At 41.8% G+C, this 27,390-nt stretch overlaps 1 protein-coding gene across 1 annotated transcript in view; it reads right to left on the reverse strand.

Moving 5' to 3' along the window:
- Nucleotides 1-7,756: 7,756 nt before the first annotated feature.
- CYP2W1 (cytochrome P450 family 2 subfamily W member 1) overlaps nt 7,757-27,390 on the reverse strand; it is a 48,351-nt gene continuing 28,717 nt past the window's right edge. The window contains exons 5-9 of the mRNA XM_069084845.1: nt 26,447-26,620; nt 25,208-25,346; nt 18,304-18,488; nt 11,283-11,424; nt 7,757-9,197 (exon numbers count right to left, since the gene is read on the reverse strand). Coding sequence (XP_068940946.1) covers nt 9,010-9,197; nt 11,283-11,424; nt 18,304-18,488; nt 25,208-25,346; nt 26,447-26,620 — 828 coding nt within the window. The 3' untranslated portion in view covers nt 7,757-9,009. The remainder of the gene's footprint in view (nt 9,198-11,282; nt 11,425-18,303; nt 18,489-25,207; nt 25,347-26,446; nt 26,621-27,390) is intronic.

Genomic DNA, 27,390 nt, shown 5'->3' on the forward strand with positions numbered 1-27,390 from the left:
TTAGTTCAAAAGGCCAGGATCCCCCAGTGCATCCTGGGCCATCTCCAGTTTTCCTGATCTATATCTGGCCGCTGGACCCAGATGGCTCCAGAGGAAAAAGTGAGGCTGCTGACTTTGCACAGCCTTCCCTCACTAAAATCCACTTCTCCTGCCTGTCATGGCATCACCTCCCTGATGTCATGGTCCTCTTCAAGAACAAAAGACAAACGACAACAATAATAACAGCATTTTATACCTAGATACATGTATGACAGGGAACGCTCAGTGAACAACTGCTTCTTTCTCTCTTCCTCTTCTCTTTTCTCTTTCCTTTTCTTGTCTCTCAGTCTCTCTTTCTTTCTCTCCATCTCTGTCTCACTTCTGCCTTCCCTCTCTCTGTCCTTCTGTCTTTCTCTTTCTCTGCCTCTCTTTTCTTTCTCTAGCTATAAAGACATCCATCACTCCATTTGTCCATGAATAACTAACCACAGCAGTTAACATTTGAGGGTTCCTACTGAAAATGTCTCCTCCTTACCTCATTTCAAGTCTTAGTTGACATCAACTTTACATACATACACACATATGTATACACACATATGTATACACACATATACACACACACATTTACATTATTTTTTGTCAGGTTAGGAGTTGCTGGAGGAAGCCTTAGAAACTAAAAGACCTAATTACTTCCCTAAAGTGAAAGTATTAATCAGACAGGCCACAAACTAAAAGAGATTCTATTTAGATTAATATTGTTGTTTATTGGCCTCAGACACTTAACACTTACTAGCGGTGTGACCTTGGGCAAGTCACTTAACCCCAATTGCCCTGCCTTTCCCTCTCCAAAAAAGCAAAAAAAAAATGTTGTTTGTTATTGTTCTGCCTTCATTTTTGACTTGTGCATGAATTGGATTTAAGTGAGGCAGAGTTGCACAAAGTTACACACAGCCTCAGTCTCTTCCAGAGTCACTGAAGTCCAGTGGGAAGACAAAAATTAGGATTGCTGATGGCCCAGGATGCACTGGATGACCTTGGCATCTTTGAGGCCTGACCAAGGTCTAAGTTCCACACCACAACTGACTGCTTCGTGGCTGTTGGAACAAATTGTTCTCATCCACTCATTCTGCCAAGACAAAGTCTTCAAGATTTCAATCTGATAAGGTGATACTGTCTATTCTCAATATGGAGTAAAAAGCAAGGCAGAAATTCAGCTCAGAGAGATTACGAAGAAATAGGATTGCTAAGTAGGCTCTACAGTGAAATTCTGTTATTTCAGTAGGAGTGAATTCCCCAAAATATCAAACTCACCAATATTCAAATATAATTTCAAAAACATTATCTCATCGCTGGATGGGTCGTTGCGGGAAAGGGTGGAGGACATATCCAGAAATGATTATGTTTAAAAACAAAAGACAGCAGTAAAACACATTTTTAAAAACACTCCTCAAAGCTAGATTTAAGCTCTCTGAGACTTCTCTGTACCTACTGTCTATGCTCCATTAGCACAAATAATCAAATGCTGAAAATTCTGTATTTCCTGTAGAGACTTAAGGAATTCAAAGGAAAGAGGTTTCAGGTTTCAGTGCAGGGGGCTCAGTTGTCCACCAGAGAGATATAAACTGACCTGTGCCTGGGACCTAGAAGGAGTCAGATGACAAGCCTAGGCAATAACACAGCTGGAATCAAAAGCTCCTGTAATTCTTTCAGATTCCTTCTGGGTTAGGCTCTGGCACTGACTGGCTGAATGACCCAGAACATGTCACTTCACTTCTGAGACTCAATTCCCTCATTAGTAAAATAATAACAACAATAATAATACCTACACTATTTCTCTCACAGGGGTGTGAGGAAGGTATAGTTATCCTCCACATTGTGGGGGTTAGGGGCATAGTGTGCCCCCCCATTTGGAAAATCCATGTAAAATGTTTTTGCCCTCCGTTCATACTAGAGAAGAAATCCGAATTTTTTCTTTTTCTTTTATGGGGTGTTTATAGTACTTTTTTTAAAATTTAGGTTAAGTATTTGGTCATAGCCTCTGAGTCATCTGCTGGCCTTTGTGTGTCGTCCACGGCTTCTGCAATACTCGCCCAAAATTCCCATTTAATTTCTTATATCAGGGGTGGCTAGATTGTGCAGTGAATAGAGCACCGGCCCTGGAGTCAGGAGGACCTGAGTTCAAATCCAGCTTCAGACACTTGACACACTTACTAGCCATATGACTTTGGGCAAGCCACTTAACCCCAATTGCCCTGCAAATAATAATAGTAATAATAATAATTTCTTCTATCAATTAATGGTCTATCAAAACCCTGAGGGGGAAAGTTCAGATGTGGAAGGGATAACTGTACTTTGTAATTCTTAAAGCAAGCTAGGCAGCTAGGTGATGGTGTAGATAGAGTGCTGGGTCTGGAGTCAGGAAGACTCATCTTTCTGAGTTCAAATCTGGCCTCAGACACTTATTAGCTGTGTGAACCTGGAAAAGTCACTTAATCACTGTTTGCCTCAGTTTCCTCACCTATAAAATGGGGATAATAATAGCACCTGCTTTCCCAGTGTTCTTGTGAGGATCAAATTAGATAATAATTATAAAACACTTAGTATAGTACCTGGCACATAGTAGGGATTGTATAAATGTTAGCTGTTATTATTATTCCATGAGATCTCATGTGCCTCAGAAGGACACTGGCACTATCCTTACCATAGCATCAGGGAGATGGGGTCTGTATGGATAAGATAAAAGTTGCATTAGATAATAGGAATTCACGATTCATTGCCACAATTCATGCCAATCAGTACATCCTGGTTAGTAAGGGCCATTCTGGGACTTAGAAATAGTTCTGTTATACAGAACCTTTCTTACAATGGTGGTCATCATAATGCATGCCCTAGTTTTCTTTTTTTTTTAATGATGATTTTTGCTCTGAATGCCTCTTTAACTTCCTAATGCTCTCCTCCCACATAGAGCCCTTCCTTGTGACAAAGAAAATTGTTTAAGCAAAATAAACTTTTGCAATCACCATAACTAACATTGTACATAGCATTCCACACCTGTAGTTTTCCTCTCTGCCTGGAGGTGAAAAGCGGTGCCACTACTTTTCAGAACCCAAATTCCTATTTCTTTCCATCTAAGTTAATATTACAGGAATATTATGTGATCATCCCGCCTCCCCCAGTTTAATTCTTTTTTTAAATTACATTTTTTATTTTGCTTTTTTGTTTGAGAGAGGAAGGTAGGGAAATTGGGGTTGTGACTTGCCCAAGGTCACACAGCTAGTTTTATGTTAAGTGTCTGAGGCCGGATTAGAACTCAGGTCCTCCTGACTCCAGGTCTGGTGCTCTATTCACTGAGCCACCTAGCCACCCCTCCCCAATTTAATTCTTAAGAGAATATATAAATATTAAAAATCAAATTGCAAATCCTATACAAAGCATTGAACAATCGCCCTACTGTGTACTGGACACAGTGGCCATAAGGAGTTAATTAATTCCCTTTAAAGATGATGTGAAGCTCAGTGATGTGTTACACCTCAGAATAAAATGGATGCTGAGTTTTCCTATAACTGCAGAATCTTTAATAACGGCACAAGCTTGTGTAATGGATAGAGCCCTAGGACTAGAGCCAGTAAGACCTGGGATCAAATCTAGCCTCAGATACTTAACAGTTGTGTAACCCTGGGCAAGTCGCTTAACCTCTGTCTGCTTCATTTTTCTCATCTGTAAAATGGGGATCATAATAGCACTTAACTCCCAATATTGTTGCAAGGATCAGATGAGATTTTTGTAAAGCACTTAGCACACAGTGCCTGTCACATAGTAGGCATTTAACATGCTTGTTTCCTTAATTATCCTTTTATATTAAGAACCTTGGCCGTGGGACTACTGTTTTGGGGGGATGGGTAGGGGAAAAACGGGGAGAAATTTTGTAACTCAAAATCTGGCAGAAATGAATGATGTAAATCAGAAGTTCATAAAGCATTTGAAAAATGGGAGAAAAAAAGAACCTTGGCCAATAAAGAGATTCTCTCTAAAAAAGACCCTCAGCCACTACTAGATATATACCCCCAAGAAAGTCAAGGTCAAAAAGGTACCATATGCTACAAAATATTAGTAGTAGCATATTTTGTGTTAGTAAAAACAAGGAATCAAAAAAGGTACCCACTGTGGTGGGAGGGGGACCAAGGGCATGGAAAGATGCATATGTCTACTGAAGGCTTTGTCCGTTTGGCTTAGCTATTTCACTTTGTTACAAAGGAGGGGTCAATGATGGGAGAAGGTTTAACTAGAAAATGACAGTAGTATTAAAAAAAAAAAAAGACAGGCATCAATAAAAGTTAATTACAAACTTAACCAACCAGTTTTTTTGTTTTGGAGGGGCAATTGGGGTTAAGTGACTTGCCCAAGGTCACATGGCTAGTAAGTGTTAAGTGTCCGAGACCGGATTTGAACTCAGGTCCTCCTGACTCCAGGGCCGGTGCTCTATTCACTGCACCACCTAGCTGCGCCCCCCCTCCAGTTTTAATAAGTAAAGAAAATGGAGACAGTAAACCCAGATTTGTTCACAGACAACTCCTGCCAAACTCTTTAGGTCTAAGTAACTCCTCTATCGTATACACATTTCAGTGTGTTTCAGAACATAAACATGGCAGGCTACTCCAGTTCTTTCTATGAGGCAAAAATCCCTAGATTGAACAAAGCCAAAACTTGGGGGGTGGCGGACAGAAAGAACAATATCAATAATGAATACCAACACAAAAAATATTAAAACAATACTCACAAATGGAATAATCAGTCATTAAAAAAAATAGCAATCATAGCCAAGCAGGTATAGAACTAGAGTGCAAAAATGATTTACTATCAGGAAGATAATATAATAAATCATATAAACAAGAGAAAAAATAGGACCCATGATTATATAGATACAGATTTTACTGATAAAGTATAGTTTTTGATAAAATAAGTATTCATTTATGTTTAAAAATATGGAATCATTATTTAATATGCTTTTTTTTTAAAGTATGTATTTGACACTATAAGCTGGTTGGTTGGTTGTTGTCCTTTGTTCTTTTTTTTTCTTTTGGGGGGGAAATTGGGGTTAAATGACTTGCCCAAGGTCACATGGCTAGTTTTTGTGTTAAGTGTCTGAGGCCAGATTTGAACTCAGGTCCTCCTGACTCCAGGGCCAATGCTCTATTCACTGTGCCACCTAGCCACCCTGTGTTGTCCTTTGTTCTTGAAGAGGACTGAAATGACATCACTATGTTGGGTTCAAGGGATAGTATGTCTGACTGGCTGATCAAACCAATACAAGCTTGGAAGGCCCTACCACATTTCAGGCACAAATCATCCACATGACCCTTTGGAGTAGAGATGGCTCTACATTTTCCCATTTCTTTTGAGCTACTGCAATTCTGGCTCACTCATAGAGCACAGAACCTTTTGTGATGCAGTCAGACCATCTCCCATCTAACATCGTATGTGATCGAGATGTATGAGAAGCATTCCCTTTTTAAAAATAGGGGGGTCCATTCTTGCTGTTACTGTTTGATACTGTTTAGAAATCTTAGCAATAGCATTAAGGCAGGCATGAAAAAAGAAATTGTACTAAGTATTGGAAATGAAGAAGTTAAAATACTTCTATTTGCAAGTGAAGTGGTGATATGCTTAGAAAACTTAAGACAATCAACAAGATCATTAGTGCATGTAATAAATTGCTTTAGTAAAGTGGCAGGATAGGAGATAAGCTCACATGACACCATCTGTACCATTGGGAATCTAAGAAAACAGATATAGAAGTGCCATTTAAAATTAGAGCAAGGGGGCGGCTAGGTGGTGCAGTGAATAGAGCACTGGCCCTGGAGTCAGGAGGACCTGAGTTCAAATATGGCCTCAGACACTTAACACACACACACACACACACACACACACACACACACACAAACTAGCCGTGTGACCTTGGGCAAGTCACTTAACCCCCACTGCCCTCCAAAAGTAAAATTGGAGCAAAATGTATCTTGTATTTAGGGATTAATTCGTCAAGATATTCAAGGGAGAGAAAAAGGACTATCTGTATCCCAAATAGCTACTTTATTCATAACAAAAACAGGAAACAAATTATATGTCCAATGTCTTGGGGAATGAAATAAGTTATGGTACAGAAGTGCAATGGAATATTATGGTGCCATTAAAAATGTCAAATCCTTGCATTTCTCAAACAAGATATTCCATCTCTGGATTCTAGGCACTGGAGTGTTTTTCACTGGCTGTCTCCCATGCAAAAGATGTCCTCTGACCTCATATCTGTTTCCTGGATTCCTGCAAGTCACAACTAAAACCCCACCTTCTGCAGGAAGCCTGTCCCAATCCATAATTCCTTTCCTCTGAGACTATCTCCAGTTTATCCTGTATATTGCTTATTTCTACATAGTTGTTTGAATGTTGTCTCCTTCCATTAGAGAGTGAGCTCTTTGAGAGCATGGATTGTCTTTTTCCTTTCTTTGTATCTCTATCTCTAGAGCTTAGGCCAGTGCCTGGCACATAGTAGGGGCTTAATAAATAATTATTGGCTGTCTGATAATCAGGAAATTTGGAAAGACTTCACACAAGTAAGGCAAATCAAAATCCACCAAATCAGAACTATGAGCACAGTGACTACAATTGTGTTACAAGAAATTAAGCCAAAAGTATTGGAACTTCAGGCAGTTAGGTGGTATGGCGGATGGAGTATTGGGTATGAAATCAGGAAGACTCATCATCCTGAGTTCAAATCTGGCCTCAGACATTTACTAGCTGTGTGGCCCTGCACAAATCATTTAGTCCCATTTGTCTCAGTTTCCTCATCTGTAAAATGAACTGGAGAAGGACATGGCAAACCAGTCCAGTATCTTTGCCAAGAAAACCCCAAATGGGGTCACAAAGAGTCAGATACAACTGAAATGACCCAAGAACAACATTGGCATTTCAGAGGTCTTAAGAAGGCATGCCTGGCACATGTTTTCTTTGTTGTTTGCTGACTCTCTAGCTTCTGTTTTGTTAAATCCTAAGGATTTTGTTTAAGATTTTATTCCTTTTTCTAATGTTTGATTATTTATGTTTGTTGTTGATTTTTAAGTTTCAGTGGTAGAGATTTTTTAAAGATAGTGTTTGATTTTTTCTATACTATATTTCTTAGCACTGTCTGAATTGTTCATTTGTCTTTTATCATCATCATCATCATCATCATCATCATCATCATCATCATCATCATCATCTCCCCTTCCTCCTCCTCTGTCATCATCTTCTCCTCCTCCTCCTTCTCATTTCCTTCTCTTCTTCTTCTCCTTCTTCTCCTCCTTCTCATTATAATACCTTTTAAGGTTATTAATTTTGCTAAAGTAAAGCTAATGCCATTTTTCATCTCATTGGTCATCTCCACCCCATTCTGCCTCTATTCTGGCCATCATCCTCACCTCTCTTCTACTGGAACCTTGGACTGCTCCTGGGTGATGGGCTCTGTTCTCTCTTTGTCTTTCACATGACCAGCCCGCCACACCCACTTCTCAGCCGCCATTTCCACATCCTGCCCCTTCTATGTTGCCTTACCCCACTAGAATATAAGCTTGAGGGTGGGTAGTAATTTGTTTACTTCTACTTGGATCCCCAGCCTTTAGCATGATGTCTGGGCTAATGATAAATGCTCTACCATCTGTCTATCTACATAGCCAGCATTTATCTTCTCTTTCTCTACATATCTATTCATCTGTCTATCCCCAGGACCCAATACAGTACACTGTACATAGTAGGAGTTTAATTTTTTTAATTTTAAATTTTAAAAAATTTAGTTGAGAATTTTGAAGCCAGGATAAATGGTTTCCAGGATGAGTGTTTATATAGCCAGAGCAGACAGCTGTTTCTATTTGGTAGGACTTCAGGCATGACCATAAGGCCTCCCTCTCCTTTACCTCACTGACTAATGTAATAAAAAAGAGAAAATAGAGTTCATGATTATACCAGATGCAGATTTTTCTCAACATTCTTTTTTTTTTTTTTGCTTTTTGGAGGGAGGAAGATAGGGCAATTGGGGTTACATGACTTGCCCAAGGTCACACAGCTAGTTTTGTGTGTGTGTGTTAAATGTCTGAGTCCAGATTTGCACTCAGGTCCTCCTGACTCCAGGGCCAGTACTCTATTCATTGTGCCACCTAGCTGCCCTTCAACATTCATTTTTGTTTAAAAACTGGGATAGTAGGATCTTTCCTTAGCATGAATATTTTTTTTGTGCTTTTTGGAGGGTAATTGGGGTTAAGTGACTTGCCCAAGGTCACACAGCTAGTTTTTGTGTTAAGTGTCTGAGGCCGGACTTGAACTCAGGTCCTCCTGACTCCAGGGCTGGTGCTCTATTCACTGCGCCACCTAGCCACACCCAAGCATGAATATTTTTAAAACCACAAGTTAATATCTTATATAATAAGGGAAATATGAAAAGTATTTCCATTAAAAATGGGGATGTCCACTCTTGTCTCTATTGTTTGATATAATTTTAGAAATCTTAGCAATAGCAATAATGCACCTCACACACTTCACTTCAAACTGGTTAATGCCTTAAATGTAACCATTGGGGTTTCACTAGTTTAATTAAGATCTTGTTTTAAAATCCAAATTCCCTTGTAAGGGAAGGAGGGATTTTTAAATTTTTTAATTTAAATTTTTAAACTATTTAATTTTTAAATTAAACTATTTTTAATTTTTAAATTTTAATTTTTAAACTATTTAGGATTAATGTAAATTAGTTTTAGTTCTTTAGGAGGTTTTGACAGGGATAAAGGTAGAAATATCAAGGTTGGGGTAGCGAGGTGTAGGTGAGGGTGGGGGAAAAGAGTGTTGGTGCCAAGGGAAGCAGAGGCTCCAGAACAGAGAGGTGGGAGGATGCCAAAGTCATGTTTGGTCCTTCTCACAGTGGAGGGTGCTTGTATTGCATGGTGTCTGCCATTTAATCAAAGAGGCATCCATCCCCACATTAAGTAGCCTGGAATGGTTCTTTGTTGCTGTTCCTTAGGACCGTGGCACTGCACACACTGAATGCGGCTGAGGCCTCATGGTGAAGGTTGCCTCAGGGGTGATGTCCAGGTCAGCCGCTTTGATGCCTGGGGGCGGGTGGAAAGTGAATCTCTGAAGCAAGGTCACAAAGAATAGAAACATCTCCATCTTGGCTAGACTCTCCCCTATACAAACACGGCGGCCTACAAAAAAAAAAAAACAAACTCAGACTTGGGGGTCCTGCTGCACTCAGGCTGAGTAGACAGATATCTTGGGGGAAGGACAGTATGATTTCATAGGTGTGGAAAGTTTCCCTTGCCCCTTCCCACCCATCTCATCACCAATTCTTGCAGCCCCTAGTGTTCTCCATTGTGTGAGATCAGAGCTTTAATTAGAGTGGGGGGACCATGGCTTTGCCTCTGGGTGCCAGCATCCAGGGCCTCCAGCCCACCAGTCTCACACCCAAATGACAGCTCCTTCTCCTTTACTCAGCCCTTGGCCCACTACTCCCAGGTTCCCCTCACTGGAATCCCTCTTCCAGAACCTACCTTCCATCGCTTCTGTGTCTCTTCTTCCAGGGGGTCTGCTGTCTGGGCCCTGGAAGCATGGACTACACTGTCTGAGGGATGGGTCACTTCCTTCACTTCTGGGATTACTGCCCCAGGGGCATACTATCCTTCTGTGCTGCCCACTTGCCACCTTTCCTCCCCACCCTACCCCCAATTCTCCCTGGATATAAGGATTTGTTATAACTCTATCTGAAATCCCTACCACTGGACTGAAGATGCTTTTCAAAATAAGCACATTGGTAGAGGGAGAGGAAGTGTAGACCACAGGGAAATGACCACCTAATTCAAAGTCTGGAGACCCAACTGCTAAAGGAAGAAGTCATTTCATCGCCTGGGCCACAGCCCTCTCATGACACAGCTGGTAGTGCAGTGGATGGGGCTCTGGACCTGGGGTCAGTAAGACTTAAATTCAAATCTGGCTGCAGATACTTCCTAGCTATGTGACCTTGGGCAAGTCAATCCATCTCTGTTTGCCTCAGTTTCCTCATAAAATGAGCTAGAGAAGAAAATAGCAAACCACTCCAGTATCTTTGCCAAGAAAAACCCCAAATGGGGTCATGAGGAGTTGAAAACAATTGAACAACAAAATAGGGCCAATAAGCACACCTACCTCAAAGGATGTTTGTTGTGAGAATCAGCTGAGATAATACTTAGTGGGGTTTTTTACAGTGGCACATAGTAGGTGCTATAATGTTTATTCACTTCCCCTTCCCCCTACCCCAATTTGTGAAATAAGGAGACTGTACTAAATGATCTCTATGACCCCTGCTAACTTTTTTTATTTCTCTGGAGAGAGGTAGGGGGCAGTATAATTGATTGTCCACTGTCACTTTGGGGCAAATTAATTGACCAGACTAGCCATTTCAATCAAATATGATAAAGTGGATGGGACCAGGTCAGGTCAGTCAGAAGGCAGGTGAAGGTCAGAGTCTGGTGTGGTAAGCACAGTGGGTGGACTTAGAAATGTAAGCATGGGGGGAGGTGTGGGGGCCTAGGGATTGGGTGAAATGAATCCCAAAAGAGGGAGGAGATCCTGAAAAGGGTAAGAAGAGGAAAGAATTCAAAATAAACTATTATTTTACAATTCTCCCCACTTAAGATTCTGATCAATTGCAGCAACACTTCTTCCAGGGAGCCACCCCTCATTCCCTGGTCTTTCTTGTGCCATACCATGTTTATCCCTCTACACATTGTATTTTCCTCCAGCCTCCTGGAATTTAAACATCTCTTTGGGTCACTTGTATCTTCAGCATCTTCTTGAAAATTGTAGGCACTTAATTTTTATTTTTTATTTATTTGAATTTTATTTATTTAATAGAAGTAATTTATTTTAGTGGTAAAAAAAACTAGCCTGGAAGTCTGAAGACCTGGGTTCTATGTCCGACTCTACTGCTAGGCATCTGTGTATACTTAGATTTCCTTCATTTCTCTGTGCCTCAGTTTCTCCATTCATAAAATGGGGATAATGGCATTTAGCCTCTAATATCACAAGGAGAGTGTGAGAAGAGCTGAGTTCAAATTCATGTGGTCTAAGCCCTTCATTTTATAGGTAAGGAAACTGAGGTATAGTGGGGAAAAGAAATTTGTCCATAGAGTTAGCAAGTGGTCAAACTGAGATTCAGACCAAAGCTTTTTTATTCCAAAACCAGCATTCTAAAGTATACAGAAATGTGTTGAAAAGCATAGGTGGCCTGGGAAAATGTGAATTGTGATTCTTACCGATGGAGAAGGGAAGGAAAGCTGCCTTCTTCACAAAGTTCCCATCTGCATCCAAGAAGTGACTGGGGTTAAACTCATTTGGGGTCTCCCACTGAGTCTTATCAAGAAGCACAGAAGTGAGCAGAGGAATTACAGGGGTGCCCTAGAAGAGAGGTAGGGATAGGAAGCATGAATGAATGAAACACTTTGAATTTAATGATCTGCTTACACATCAATAATAATATTAGTAATAGCTAGTATTTATATATCACTTTAAGCTTTTCAAAGTGTTCTATAGGGTACAGGACCTGGAGTCAGGAAGACTCATCTTGGTGAGTTCAAATCTGACCTCAGACATTTACTAGCTGTGTGACCCTGGGCAAGTCACTTAACACTCTTTGCCTCAGTTTCCTCATCTGTAAAATGAGCTAGAGAAGGAATAAAAAACCACTTCAGTACCTTTGCCAGGAAAACCCCAAATGGGGTCATGAAAAGTCAGACACAACTGAAAAAGACTGAATAACAATAACTGCTATGACAAATATTGTGTTATGTGATCCTCATGACAACCTTGGGAGGAAGGTGCTCTGATTATCCTATGATAGACAAAGAAACTGAGGTAGACAGACTTTAAGTGACTTGTCTCACACTGGCACAGCTAATAAGTGTTTAAAACTGGATTGGAACATGATTCCTCTCTCCAGGTACAGTGCTCTATCCACAATGTCATCTAACTGCCTCAAACAGTAAAAACAAGGTCAGACTAGAAGTTGCAGAGAAGGCACCAGTCTTCATGAGTAGAGAAAGTTCTTCCATAGTAACTTCTCACTCCAATAAAATCTTTGGCCCCCAACAAAGGCAGCTTAATTTTTTTCAGTCATGTAAAACATTTTCATATTAGTCATTTTGTACAACAAGTAAAGAAAGGGAGGAAGGAAGGAAGGAAAGTAAGAAAGAAGAAAGGAAGAAAGAGAGGGAGGGAGGAAGGAAGGAAGGAAGGAAAGAAAGAAGAAAGGAAGAAAGGGAGGGAGGGAGGAAGGAAGGAAGGAAGGAAGGAAGGAAGGAAGGAAGGAAGGAAGGAAGGGAGGGAGGGAGGGAGGAAGGAAGGAAGGAAAGAAGGAAAGAAGAAAGGAAGGCAGGGAGGGAAGAAGGAAGGAAGGGAGGAAGAAGGAAGGGAGGGAGGGAGGGAAGAAGAAGAATATTTCAGTCTATATGCAGACAACCTCAGTCCTTTCTCTGGAGGTGGATAGAATTTTTATCATGTGTCCTTTGGGATCATTGTATTGCTGAGAATAGCTAAGTAAGTCACAATTCTTTAACGTAGAGTATGCTTGCTACTGTGTCTCCTGGTTCTGCTCACTTCACTTTGCATCGATTTGTGTAAGTCTTTTCAGAAATCTTCAGAAATCAAAAGTCTTTTTCTGAAATCACCCCACTTGTCATTTCCATCACAATCATACACCACAACTCGTTCAGTCATTCCCTAATTTATGTTTTTGTTGTTTCTTTTTCTTTTTTACTTTGTATCCTCCAATAGAACATAAGCTCCTTGAGGGCAGGGACAGTTTTTCTTTTTGCCTTTGTGTCCCCAGAACCTCACACAGCAGCCTGCACATAAAAAGAGATTTAATAAAAACTTATTCAATTAAATTGATTCTTCTCCCCTCTCATTACCCACTCTCATCATTGGCAGCTAGATGGAAAAATGGATAAAGGAGTCTCCCTGGGCAAGTCACTTAACCTCAGGTTATTTCAGTTTCCTCATCTATAAAATAGTAGTAGTACCAACCTCCTAGAATCGGTGTAAGGATAATATTTGTAAAGTATTTTGCAAATCTTCAAGAGCTATATAAATGCCAGTTATTACCCAAAGCCTGTCTGTCATCTTATTACTCCTCAGAGCCTTAAAAACTCTGACTCTTGACCTCTCTGTGACATAAATGCTCCAAGAGCATAGGGTCACAGATCTAAGTCTGGAATGACCATGTAGTCCAAACCCATCATTTCAGAGGAAACTGAAACCTAAAGAAAGGAAGCAATTTCCTCAAAGTCACATGGTAGTAGTGTCAGAACCAGGATTTTGACAGAGGTCCTCTGTCTCCTACTTTCCCCCATACCAGGTTCCCTGGATCTCTGGCTCAGTTTTCCAAAATGGACCGTGACAAGTAGGTCACCTCACTAGAGACAGACAAGAAGAAGCCTCTTGGGGAGAGCAACTCCTCCTTGTGTTTGGATCCAGAACTTGAAACTTCAAATATTCAAATATTCAATGCCTCCTGTTCTTTGAAGCAGAATAGGCTGCTTTTCCCTGGGGGTTGGTGCTGGCTGCCACTATCTGAGGAAGGCTCTAAGTCCAGAGCAAAGTAGGCAAACTGTGTCTACCCTTTGACCCAGCTAGACCTTTAATGGTCCTAACCAGATCCCAAATCAGACACTCCCAAGGAGAGTCACATCTCAAAATAGTTCCTCAATAGATAACTCAAATGCCCAAATAGTCCCAAATAGATGAAAGAAAGCAGAAAAGAATCTAGATGTAAAACAATATTTAAAGCAGCTCTTCTTGTGGTGATCTTGAATTGGAAAATAAGGGGCTATTCTCCCATCGGGGAATGACTGAACAAATTGTGGCATATGAATGTCATGGGAAATCAGTCGTTTCAGAGGAAACTGAAAAGATTTCTATGAACTGATGCAGAGAGAAATGAGCAGATCTAGGACACATATATACAATATAAACAGATGACAACATTCTACAGAAAGACTATTTATTTTGGGGGGAGGCAATCAGGGTTCAGTGACTTGCCCCGGGTTATGTAGCTAAGTGTCTGAGGTTCATTTGGAACTCACATTCTCCTGACTATAGGCTCTGTCCACAGCACCACCTAGCTGCTCACTGGAAAGATTTTCAAATTCTGATCAATATAACAATAAACCATGAATCCAAAAGGATGAAGATAAAGCATGCCACTCACCTCCTGCCAGAGAGGTGATGAACTTAAAATGCTCAAGGAAAAAAAGACTTTTGACTTGGCTAATGCGGAAATTTGTTTTGTTGGATTACTGAGTTATGTACTAAGGGTTTTATTTTTCAAGTTTTTTTTTTTTATTTACTTGATGTAGGAGAAGAGATATCAGGAAGTAAAGATTAATTTTGAAGAAACAATTTTTTAAAATGTTAAATGTAGCTATCTCACTATTTTATGTATAATTTCCATGGGACTATCAGAAAGGAAGATAATATGGTTACCACTTGGGATTGAGTAAGTTTAAGGACATAAACGCAAAAGAAGGAGGAGGTGGCTTTTGGTTTTGTCCAAGCTTGTAATTTAATTTGTGTTGGGTAGCTCCCTCTACCCATGCAAATCAGCAATTCATTTATAATTGATTATCTGGGAGAGTTTCCTGGAATGACTAGTGATGAAATGACTTGCCTACAGGCATACAGCTAGCATGTGCCAAAAGCAGGGACTTGAACTCTGCTCAGACTGCCTCTAACTCAAGTCCCAAATTCACTACCTGTTCTCAAAAGAGAAATTAGGAGGTCTTAAAGACCACTGAAAACTAAAAGTGGGTTTTTCTCCCTCTGATAGTATCAGAAAAATTGAAAGGGCATTGGGAAAAAGTGAGTGTTTTGGGAAGAAACTGGGAAACCATCTGAAGCATCTTACCTTAATCAACAAGCATTTTTTAAGTGCCTACTGTGTGTCAGACACAAAGCTAGATTCTAGGATGCAAATACAAAAGTGAAGCCAGTACCTGCCCTCAGGAGGCTTGCTTGCATTTTGACTCTAGGCTCTTTTGGAGGCTCTCTGGAATCTAACATGAATAAGGAGAGGCTTCTGAATCCTTTGTGGCTATGTGTATTTGCAAATGTTGATTTGTAACTAGCAAGTCATCCATCAGGCAACAGACTGACTGAAGCCTGGCTATACAATGGATGAAGGATGAGTTTGGAATGAAGGAGACAGAAAATATGGGCCTACAGGAGCTGTTTTTTCTGCACTCCTGTGTGATACAGTTCAACCATCCATCAATGAACATACATTGAGCTTCTATTGTGTGTTTGTTGCTGTTGTTCAGTCATTTCAGTCATGTCCAACCCACTCTTTATGTCCCCATTTTGGGGTTTTCTTGGCAAAGATACTGGTGTGTTTTGCCATTTCCTTCTCCAGCTCATTTTGCAGATGAGGAGACTGAGGCATAGTTAAGTGACTTACCCAGGGTCATACAGCTAGGAAATGTCTGAGGGCAGGTTTGAATTCAGGGAGATGAGTCTTCCTGACTCCAGGCCTAGTGCTCTATCCACTGCACCACCTAGCCCCCCATTATGTGTTTTACTAAGCTCTGGTAGGGACACAGGAGAAATGTAAAACAGTTTTCTTATGGGCCATAGCCATGAACTACTCAGACCAAGCCTTCCCTAAGTACATACCCTTGGCTACCAAAGACGCGTGGGTGGTTCATTTCAGAGCCAAGCTCACTATCAGGAACATCACTCAAAGGCACAAGCCAGTCTTAGAGTAGGTCACAAATGTCGTGTACACATGGGACGAAATGACCTCAGACGTCAGCGTGTCACTGTTTGGTGCAGTTCCCGGCGTCTGCTCTACCTCCCCTTCTCCATCTTCCCCCTCCTCCTCCTTTTGGGAGTTCATCCTTAGTGAAGTGAAGGCCCCATGACTCAGCACGGAAAAGTCTGCCCCACTTTATTCTCCTCCCCCACATCCTTGCAAGCTCCCCCGTGACCCCTGGCGTCTTAGTTCCCCAGACTAATATCTGGCTTAACATTTCTAGGTTACAGGTTAAATGTGAATCTTAATATGCTTCACTTGATGATCAATGAGTGAGATAATACATTAGATATTTTTCATTTACCTTAGCAACTAGCACAGTGCCTGACACATTTTTTTTTCACTCATGTCTGACTCTTGGTGACCTCCTTTGAGATTTTCTTGGCAAAGATACTGAAATGGTCTGCCATTTCTTTCTCCAGTTCACTTTACAGATGAGGAAACTGAGGCAAACAGAGTAAAGTGACTTGCCAGGGTCATACAGCTATTAAGTATCTGGAAACCAGATGTGAACTCAGGTCCTCCTGACTCCAGAGCCTGTGCTCTATCTACTAGGCCACCTAGCTGCTTCAAGTACATGGTAAGTGCTTCTGTCAGAACATTATTTGTCAGGACAGAAGCATTATTAAAATATTTCCTTGTTGATATATTAACACTAATGAACATTAAATGGAGACAGACAATGCAAAATTAATTTCTGGTAGACTTTGGAATCAATACAGTAATCAACGAGTGTTTGGGGGACCCCCTGGAACCTAATTCTGTTAAATTTTATAATACACCAGCTGGTGTTTGTTTTTTTTCCCCCTTGGTTGATTGACTTTCCAAATTCTGGTCAGACCAACATCAAAATTATTTTGCTGACATTAAAATTCATCCACATTCTCTAAACCCACACACGCTGCTGGAAACTTCAGAAAAGGGTAGAAAGAAAATCTTCAAGTCTGCTAGGAGCTCCTAGTTAGTTAAAATGATCAGTAGCTAATCTACATAGAGCTCCTCTGGGGCTCCAGGGCAGCCAGTCAGCTAGTCCATCATTCACTCCCTTAGTGAGTCACAAGCATTTATTAAGCACTTACAATGAGTCAGGGGCTTCTTGTCCCCTGAGTCAAGCCCAGCCTCTGGTCTCCTCACCTATACGATGAAGCAGATAAAGTCTTCACCAAATAGTCAAAGCCTAAGGTCTGCAAATATTTGAATCATCTCAAAAGCTCTTTCAGAACATCTCTGAATTTAACAAAAACTGAGGTCACAGGAGACAGTGAGATACAGTGGAAAGAAGGGTTCTGGAATTGGAAGATATTGGTCAACTGACTTTCTTTCTCTGGATCTGTTTCCTCCTTTGCAAGATGAGGCAGTTAACTGGGTCAGCTGGCCTCAGAGGGCCCTTCCAGCACCAGTGCTCTGGTTCTGTGATCAATCTCAGCCTAGTTCTAGAAGGATGTACAGACACACACACAAAATTTAACTGTGGCCACTTGTTCCAGCTCATGAGCTTTTCTTAGACTCTACCTTGTGTATCTGGAGGTTGATTGGAATGAGCTTGAGAAATAGGATGAGACCCCATAAATGACACTCTGTCTGGCCCTGATGTACGCTCTGCTCCTGACCATATCCCACAACATGTTTCTTCTAGCATGGGGAAATTGAACTGACTCCTTGTGTCCGAGGCTGTCTTTCCAGGATTATACTTAGGCCCTATTATGAACTCCACAATCCATGTTGACTTACTTGCCGCTCTTCACTCTCCCTCTTTTGACTCCATACCTTCATCCCAGTTGTCTCCCATCTTTGAAACACTTTGCCCCTTCACCTCTGACCCCCTCAAGATACAGTTCAAACCCCAGCTTCTGCATGAGGCCTTTTTCAATGTTCTCCAGCTCATAGTGATTTCTCCTTTGAGATTACCTTGCAGCCACTTTCTTATCTTGTATATACCTGGTAACTGATATGTTGTGTTCCCTGTTAAAATGTGAGCTCCTTGGGCATAGGGAGTATTTTGGCCTTTTTTGGATCCCCATTGCTTAGTACAATGCTTGGTACACAGTAAGCTCTTAAATGTGGACTGACTGGCAAAATAAGAGGGTTAGCATGTACGTAGCCCTCTGAGGCCTACAATGCTCTCTACAATGACCCAGCCCTGGGAGGTAAGTTCTATTGTCTCCCTCATATTGTTGTTGCTGTTTTTGTTGAGTTATTTCAATCATGTCCAATTCTCTGTGACCCCATTTGGGGTTTACTTGGCAGAGATTCTTGAGTGGTTTGCCATTTCCTTCTCCAGCTCATTTTACAGAAGAGGAAACTGAGGCAAACAGGGTTAAGTGACCTGCCCAGGGTCACACAGCCAGTAAGTATCTGAGGCTGGATTTGAACTCAGGTCTTTCTGACTCCAGGGCCAGCAGTCTAATGATGGTACCACAAGATGTAATTTCTTTGATCAAAACATAGTCATGCTTTCAGGAAATGTTTACCTTGGGGATAAAGTACCCTCTGAAATGGGTGTCCACTGACATGGAATGAGGGACATGGGGAAGAAGGGCAATGAATCTCTGAATTTCGTGAATTACTGCATTGGTGTAAGGCAGCGCCTTTTGGTCTTCATACTCGGGCAGCCTGCTTGCTTGTAGAACTCGGTCCAACTCTTCTTGTACTTTGGCTAAATGAAAAGATACAAAGGGTTTAGTCAGATGGATCTGTCCTATGCTGCTGCTAAGATCAGCTCCTCTGGTCAAATCCCCATCCATGTGAAGCATGGGAGATGGAGACAGAAAACTCCCCTTAGAACGCTGTGCCTGATTTAGATACATGATCCTGTTGCCTCCCTGGTTCCCATCACCTCTGGAATTAAATACAAAACGCTGTTTGGCATTCAAAGCCCTTCATCACCTAGCCCTCTTGTGCCTTTCCAGTCTTCTTATACCTTATGTGCTCCCTAACACACTCTTCTATCCGGTGACACTGGCTTCCTGGCCAGCGTCAAGACACTCACATCTTTCTCTGTTCAGGGCATTTTTCCTAGCTGTCCCCTCTGCCTAGGATGCTCTCCTTCCTCTGCTCTGACTACTGACCTCCCCAGGTTTCTTTAAGTCCCAACTAAAATTCCATCTTTTATTGGAACATGACCCCTTAATTCCCTGTTAATTATTGCCTATTTATCCTGAATATAATTTGTTTTGTATATATTTGTGTGTTGTCTCCCTCATTAGATTGTAAGTTCCTTGAGGGCAGATTGCCTCCTTTTTTTATCCCAAGTGCTTAGCCCAGACCTTGAACGTGTTGTTGAGTTTTCAGTAGCGTCCAACTCTTCATGACCCCATTTGGGGTTTTCTTGGTAGAGATATTGGAATGGTTTGCTATTTCTTTCTCCAGTTCATTTTACAGACGAGGAAACTGAGGTAAACAGGGTTAAGTGACTTACCCAGGGTCATACAAGTGGTCTATACAGACAGGGTCATACAATGTTTGAGGGTGGATTTGAACTCATGAAGAGGAGTCTTCCTGACTTTAGACCCAATCAATGAAGCAACATTTAATTGTCTACTATGTTCTAGGTAATTTAATGAATGTTTATTGATTGATTGCTTGATAAGAAGAGAATTGATCTTTTTAAAAGTCACACTTGCATCCAATATTGAGGGCAGTGACCAATTTCCCCCCTTCCCCTGTCCCTTGTGGGACTAGGGTTAGAAGAAACAGTGTTAAAATACATAGGAAAGACAATCAAACAAAAAGAATTTATGAGGCATCTATATGTACCAGGCAGTACACTAAGTGTTTAAAGTGTGGCATAGTGGAAAGAATCCAAGATTTATTACTAGGAAGACCCGGATTCAGATGCCGCCTCCAATAGCTCCTAGTCATGGGATTATAGGCAAGTTATTTAACTTTCTGGGCGCTAGGGGGCACAGTGGGTAGAACGCCAGGAAGACCTGAGCTCAAATTTGACCTCAGACATTTACTAGCTGTGTGACCCTGGACAAGTCACTCACCCTCACTTTGCCTCAGTTTCTTCATCTGTGAAGTGAGCTGCAGAAAGAAATGTGCAACCACTCCAGTATCTTTGCCAAGAAAACCCAAAAAGGGGTCGTGGACACGACTGAACAGCAACAAAATTTAACCCTGGCATTTTAAGTGAAGATAATAGTAACTACTTCACAAGGCTGGGTCATTGTGGGTGTGGGGTTTTTTGGTGCAGAAGTGTGACTTAATTAGTTTGGAGAACCCCAATTGAGGAAACTCCTTCTACCAAAGTAGACCAGCAATTGCTTGATAGCTTAGTGTCTTAGGGCACCACGGTTAGGTGATTCCTCGTTGCTGATGGGTAGTGGAAACACAATCTTCTAGGGGAAAATGCCTAGTGCTTGGTGCTGTTTTACATCCAGTGGATTGGCCAGTAACATCAGGTGCTGCTGATTCTGAGGCCAGGGCTCCACCCATCAAAGCATTTCTACAGGCTTGTTTTGGGGATCAAATGAGGTAACACAAATTTCTTGAAAATGAGATAAGATGTGTTTATCTTTGCAAACCTTAAACTTATCTCTGTGTCAGCTATTAGGCAGCCTGGAATCTCATAAGACTCCAGGCAACACTTAAGAACCAGATGGTCCAGATGATAGAGTGCCAGCCTGGGATCCTAGAAGATCTGAATTCAAATGTGGCCTCAGACACTTACTATATGACTATAGATAACAATTGTACCCACTTCCCCCAACCCTTCCCTTCCCAGCTTCCCTATTGGGTCCATCCATCCTCCCAGTCATCCAGACTCAAACCCAACCTTAAAGTCATCTTTAGCTCCTCACATTCTGCAGCTCCACATATCCAGTCTTGTCCTTTCTACCTCCCCAATCCACCTTCCCATCTCTTGTCTATGCCCCCTGTCCCTATTCACCCCTTAATTAATACCTTGGGACTGGCAGTCCTAAGTCATGCCCAGACTCTTGCTAGAGCTTTCTATTTTACCTCCCTAATTTGAGTCTCTCCATTCCAATACATCCTCCTCTCAGCTTTCAAAGTGATCTTTGTAAAGTGCAGGTATGATCTTGTCACCTCCTCACCCCACTCAATAAACTCCAGTGACGCCCGATTAGCTCCAACATCAAGTACACAAACTCTCTTCGACTTTTGAAGTCCTTCATAACCTGATCCCTTCCAACCTTTCTAATCTTCTCATACTTTAGTCTCCTATACACACTGTACAATCCAGATGCATTGGACTTAATGCTTTTCCTTTTACAGGATTCTCCATCTCCTAAATCTGGACATTTTCACTGGGTATCCCCCAAGCCTGGAATTGTCTCCCTCCCTCTGACACTCTTTCCTAACTTTCCTGGCTTCCTTTAAGACTCGGTTCAAATCTCACCTTCTTCAAGTGGTCTTTCCTTCTTCTCTTCCCATTTCTACACACACACACACACACACACACACGCAGCTAGTGCCTTCCCTCTCAAATTGACTACCATTTACACTACATATATATATATATACACAAATATATATATACATATATATATATATTGCTTTTTGGAGGAGGGAAGGCAGGGCAATGGGGGTTAAGTGACTTGCCCAAGGTCACATGGCTAGTAAGTGTTAAGTGTCTAAGGCCAGATTTGAACTCAGGTCCTCCTGACCCCAGGGCCAGTGCTCTATTCACTGCACCACCTAGCCACCCCCCACTACATATATTTTTATGTTCATTGTTTGCACATTGTATTCCCCACTAGATGGTAAGATCCTTGATGGCAATGACGTGGTGTTTTGCTTACACATTGCTTGGCACATAATAAGCACTTAATGAAAGCTTGTCAATTGACTGTTCTACACTGGGAAAAATGGTCCTAAAGAATGTTTTCCTGGGGCAGTGGCACCGGCCCTGGAGTCAGGAGGAGCTGAGTTCAAATCCAGCCTCAGACACTTGATACTTACTAGCTGTGTGATCTTGGGCAAGTCACTTAACCCCAATTGCCTTGCCTTCCCCCCTCTGGAAAAAAAATCATAAAGTTAGTTGGTTAGATTGTAAGCACCTTGAGGACAGGGACTATCTTTTGCTTCTTCTTCTTCTTCTTCTTTATTTTTTTTTTTTGCCTTTTGGAGGGCAACAGGGGTTAAGTAACTTGCCCAAGGTTACACAGCCAGTTTTTTTGTGTGGGTGTTAGGTGTCTGAGGCTGGAACCGAACTCAGGTCTTCCTGACTCTGGGGCTGGCACTTTTACTCACTATGCCACCTAGCTGCCCTATCTTTTGCTTCTTTTTGTTTCCACAGAGCATAGGACAATGCACAGCACATAGTAGGTGCTTAATAAGTGTTTATTGGTTGATTGATTGATTAGTTGGCATTAAACTTTACCTAAAGGTACCAGAAACTGACACAGGATCATAGATTTAGAGCTAGAAGAGACCTGAGAGGTCATATAGTTCAATCTTTTCATTTTAAGGATGATGAAACTGAGGCCCAGAAAAGTTAAATGACTTGCTCAAGGTCATAAACTATAGGTAAGCAGCAGATGTGGGGTTCAGGCCTGGAAGGCCACAGTCTGGCATTCTGGCTTTTTGCCATGCTACCTCCCTTGAGCAAGACTTTGAAAGGAGTGATGGGGTGGCAAGAAGCCATCACACTGACTTGGAAGGCAGGAAGTTTCCAGTGCAGTCAAGATGGTCCATGTGCACTGTCTTGCAACAAATTCAACCCTTGTCAGACCCATTTCAGGTCAATGTCATTTCTCTGATCTTGGCTTACTGGGGAAAAAAGATTCCTAGAATTGCAGTAGCTCAGAATCCTTCCCAGTCAGAACTGGGAGTCAGACTTACCTGTAGAAAGGGGATGGACTTCCTCCTGGGGAGTGAGGCATGAAGGGCACCTCATTTACAAGGGTCTATGAGGAACTCCCCAGAGGACAGAAGTTGTAAATTCATGTCTTTGCATTTGCATGAAAGAGAAAGGGAGGAAGGGAAGGAAGAAGGAAAAGAGGGAGGCAGGGAAAGAAGGAGAAAGGGAGAGAAAAAGGGAAAGTGGAAGGCAGGAAGGGAAGGAGGAGGAAAAAACCAGGGAGGGAGGAAGAAAGGGAAGGAGGGAAGGAAAAAGGGAGGAAGGAAGAAAATGAAGAAAGAAAAGAGAGAAGGAGGGAGGAAGACTGAGAGAAAGGGAGAAAAGGAAGAAAGAAGGGAGGGAGGAAGACAGAGAGGGGAGGAGGGAGAGAGGAAGAGAAAGATAAGGAAGATAAGGAGGAGAAAAGAGTAGTAGCATCCAGGAACAGCTCTGTCTCCCATCAGAGAGATAATGAGGGTTCATGGACAGGGCTTATAGGTTGAGTAAATATATACATAGATATGTGATCACAGACAACATAATGATACAATTATATATATGATTATATAATTACATTAGACAAATCATAGAATTTAGAGATGAAAACAAGCTTGAATGTAACCTATTCCAACCTCTTCATTTCTTCAGATAAGAAAACAAAGGCCCAGAGAATGAAATAACCTGTTCAAAATCTCACAAGCAATAAGTAGCCGAGCCAGGATGTGAAGCCAGGCCCTCTGACTCAAAATTCCCTCTTCTTTCCATTCTATGACCCTGTCTCACAATTTGTATTTATTGATTTAGAACTGGCTCCCTGGACTGCCTTCTCCTTGTCCATCTCTTGAGCCCCTGTTGAGCTCGAGTACCATTGTAGTACATCTCCCCCCCAACTCCTTCACCCCTAGCATTAGCCTGCTTTTCTATGCCCTCAGATGAGCTCTGACCAACCCTGATGCTGGTTAGTGGGAACAGATTAAGCAGAAGTTACCTGTTACTGCATCATTGTTACTCACCACCCCTGCTTTTTATCAGTGTTTAATTGGGGATGGGGGTGGGGAAAGGGTATGTGATGGGTATTTACCCTGAGGGGGTGAGATCTATGGATCACTGAGCAAAAGAAAAACTAGTAAGCATCTCATTCTACTGTTAGAAGGGAGAGAGTGGGGATCACAGGTCCGAATAGGTCATTCCCCTGCTCAGGAAGCTTCAATGACTCCCTGCTCCCTTGAAGACCAAATACAAATTTCCCTGTTTGGTATTGAAAGCCTTTCTCAATCAGGGCTAACCTATCCTTCTAGAATAATTTCCCATTACTCTCTCTTTCACACACCTACATTCTAGTTCTACATTCTAGTCATGTTGGTCTCCTTGCTCTTCTTTTTTTAAATTAAATTAAATTTAATTTAATTTAATTTTGCCTTTTGGAGGGCAATTGGGGTTAAGTAACTTGCCCAAGGTTACACAGCTAGTTTTGTGGTGGTGGTGGTGGGGGCGTTAAGTGTCTGAGGCAGGAACCGAACTCAGGTCCTCCTGACTCCTGGGCCGGGGCTTTACACTCTTCTTTATTTAAACACGGAATTAGGTGTTCCTTTGGAGGCTATCCCACATGCCTAGAGTGCTCTCCCTTCTCACCTCAGGTTTTTGTAATCCCTAGGTCTCAGCAAGGTTCAAATCAAGCCCCAATTTGTACATGAGTCTTTCCTTCCTTCCTTCTTTCCCCTCCCTTCCCTCCTTCCCCTCCCTCCCTTCCTTCCTTTTTTTGATGAAGTTGTTGGTGCTTGAAATTATTCTGTATTGAGCAAGCCACAGGGGATAGGGACAAGACCTGAAATTTCATCTGTTCAGAGAACGTCTGGATGAGGACAGCACCTTCTCTGCAATGGAATGCTATGAAATTAAGTGACCTGCCCAAATCCAGCTTGTTTGTATCAGAGGCCAGTCTTGAATCTGCCTTCTGTGGCTTAGAGGTAGGCCTTCTATCCAGTGATTAGGCTGTCTCTTATCTGTCAACATGCTATTTCCTTCTAGTAGCATGGGAGATCCTTGAGGGCAGGGATTGTTTTCATTATTGTCTTTGTTTTTCTAGCACCTAGGACAGTGCTTGGCACAGAGAATGCATTTTACTCCTTTCCTTTTGAATTGAGGAGTTTTTGTTTTTTTCCTCTTTCTTTCTTCCCTTCTCTCTCTCTCTCTCTGTCTCTCTCTTCTTCTTCTTCTTCTTTCTCACTTATACACATACACACACACACACACACATACACACATGCACACACCCTAGGGAATTAGGTCCCTGGCTCCCAGGGTGTTTGCAAACAGTGATAATTCACTAAATAAACAATGCCATTTGGTTGACTATTAGGTCTTAGAAGGACACCAAGAGGAACATCTAGAGAAAACCAGCTATAACAGTACAAATCAGCTTATAAATTAGTTCTCTTGAGCTTTGGGCTACAGAGCAACTGGGCGGTAACCTAAGGTCCTCCAACAAGCCACATAGCAAAGCTTTCCCTCCAGTCAGCTTAGCTAGAAAGAGAAGCCACAATCAAAGTTAGGACAAAACAGAGACTCACCCTGGACCTCTGGGTATTTGGCCATGAGGAGCACAGCCCACTGCAAGGAGGTAGATGTTGTCTCAGTACCAGCCATCACCAGGTCAAGGATGGAGGCCACAATGTTTGCATCCGAGAAATAGGTTTCCACTTGTGGTTCCTTCAAAAGCAAGTGACCTTGGTCAGTGTCATAAGCTGCTTCTCCAGGTCATTGCCCAAGGGTGGCAGGGGTTCAGCCCAGTGTTGAAGCCTCCCCAGCTTCTTCACATGCTACCCCCATGAGTGAGCATGGCCTTGTACTTGGCTTTGTACTTAAGTGTTAGAGATTTGGATCTGTACCAGGAGAGTAAGAAGGTGCAAGGAAGGAAAACACCACAAAGTTTCAGAACAGGAGTAAGAACGAAATAATTTGCCATTCTATAGGACCATAGTGTAGTTAGAAGGGAACCCCAAAGCTACCTAGTCCAACCCCTCTCATTTTACAGGCAACTAAATGTGCACAGAGCACAGAGTCAAGAAGAATCAGCTTCTAATCCTGCCTTAGACACTAGGTGGGCAAATCACTGAACTTATCTGAGCCTCAGTTTCCTCATCTGTCAAATAATAATAGCTTCTACCTTTAGTGTTGTTGCAAGGGTCAACTAAGATAATATATGTAAAGTGCTGTTTACATAGGCTAGTAATTGTTATATTATACATTATATCCAACAATGGCTAGTTTTTATATACTATAGATGTTAGAAGTTACTGTTGTTGTTAATCAAGAAACGGAGGCCCAGTGAGGTGGTGACTTGTTTACTGTCACAGGAGTAGTAAGCGTCAGAGAAGATGGAATTTGAACCAAGGTCCTCTCACTGCAACATTAGCTCTTTTCCCCCTGTGCCATTTTGTGTGCGAATAGATCACACAATTTAGACAGACAAAACCAAACTATATGTAAATGCCACAAAAACACACAGCTGTTTCATATGCCTGGATGTGGCCCTTGAGAAGATCCTTAGGGAGACCTATTAGTTAAGTATGAGATCAGACTCTTTTGAAAAGTATATATTACTAGAAAAGCCAGTGGGAATGTAATGGAAGGAGCAATGGATTAAAGAAACCTGGGTTCAAATCCTGGTTCTGCCACCAAGTGACCCAGGACAAGTCATTTTATCCCTTGGGTCTTTGGTCTCCTAGCCTATAAAATGAGGGTTGGACCAGGTGATCTGGGAGGTGCTTCCCAGCTCTGCCAAATGGTACAATACCATTACTGAATACCTCACTCTGCTTCTGCATCAGGGCATCGATGTAGCTGGTGACGTATCCTCCGGGGACTTGCTGTCTGCTTCCTGCCATGTAGTTCCTTAGGATGACTCTCACCTCTTCTATTTTTACTAAGATTGTTTTGTGGGGTTTGAGGAACCATCCAAGAAAGGGGTAGAAGTTAAATAGCTAGTTTTAAAGGAGAAAAAATAAAAGCACCAATAAATCCATGAGGAAGAACCAATACACAGAGCCCAGAATGCTAGAATGCTGAACCTTAAAACCGTTAACAGATCAATGGGAAATTCTCTTCACCCCGGGATTCAGGGGCTGAAGTAATAGCTGCCTCCTTTTCCCTAGTGTCGCTCTAACTCCCTCCCTCTTTCTCTCTAGCCCAAGTCTCTGGGTAGTTTTTTTTTTTTTTTTTTTACAAATGGGGCTGTCTAGCGAGGCCCTGAGCCTTCTGGTTAAGGCCTAAAGATCATTAGCATCTAATTAACATCTACTTGCATGTAAACGGAAGAAATGAAAGAACAATGAAAACTATGGATCTTGAAGAGAAAGTAGCTAATGGGTGGGGACTGGGAAGAGGCGGGGTTGGAGTTGGGGGGGGGGGAGTGGGAAGAGATCAGACTTGTGATTTCTCAGGGATAGGCAACAACAGGTGAAGGAAGAACTTCTTCTACCAAAGCAAATCCTCTCCTTCTCTGCAGTTCATAGTCTTAGAGAATGGCTTGGAACACCAAGAGGTTAAGTGACTTGCCTAAGGTCACACAGCCAGCATACATCTAAGGCAGGACTTGAACCCAAGTTTTCCCAAATCAGAGGCCAGCTTTCTATTGGTGAAGCTATTTTATTATCTATATATTTAATACATCAATAGACGATAGATTGGATGAATGGTTAGATAGATAGATAGATAGATAGATAGATAGATAGATAGATAGATAGATAGATAG

The sequence above is a fragment of the Petaurus breviceps genome, unplaced genomic scaffold (genome assembly GCF_028583685.1).
Source record: "Petaurus breviceps papuanus isolate PSGF00001 unplaced genomic scaffold, PetGlider_PUasm1.0 175, whole genome shotgun sequence".
NCBI lineage: Eukaryota > Metazoa > Chordata > Mammalia > Diprotodontia > Petauridae > Petaurus > Petaurus breviceps.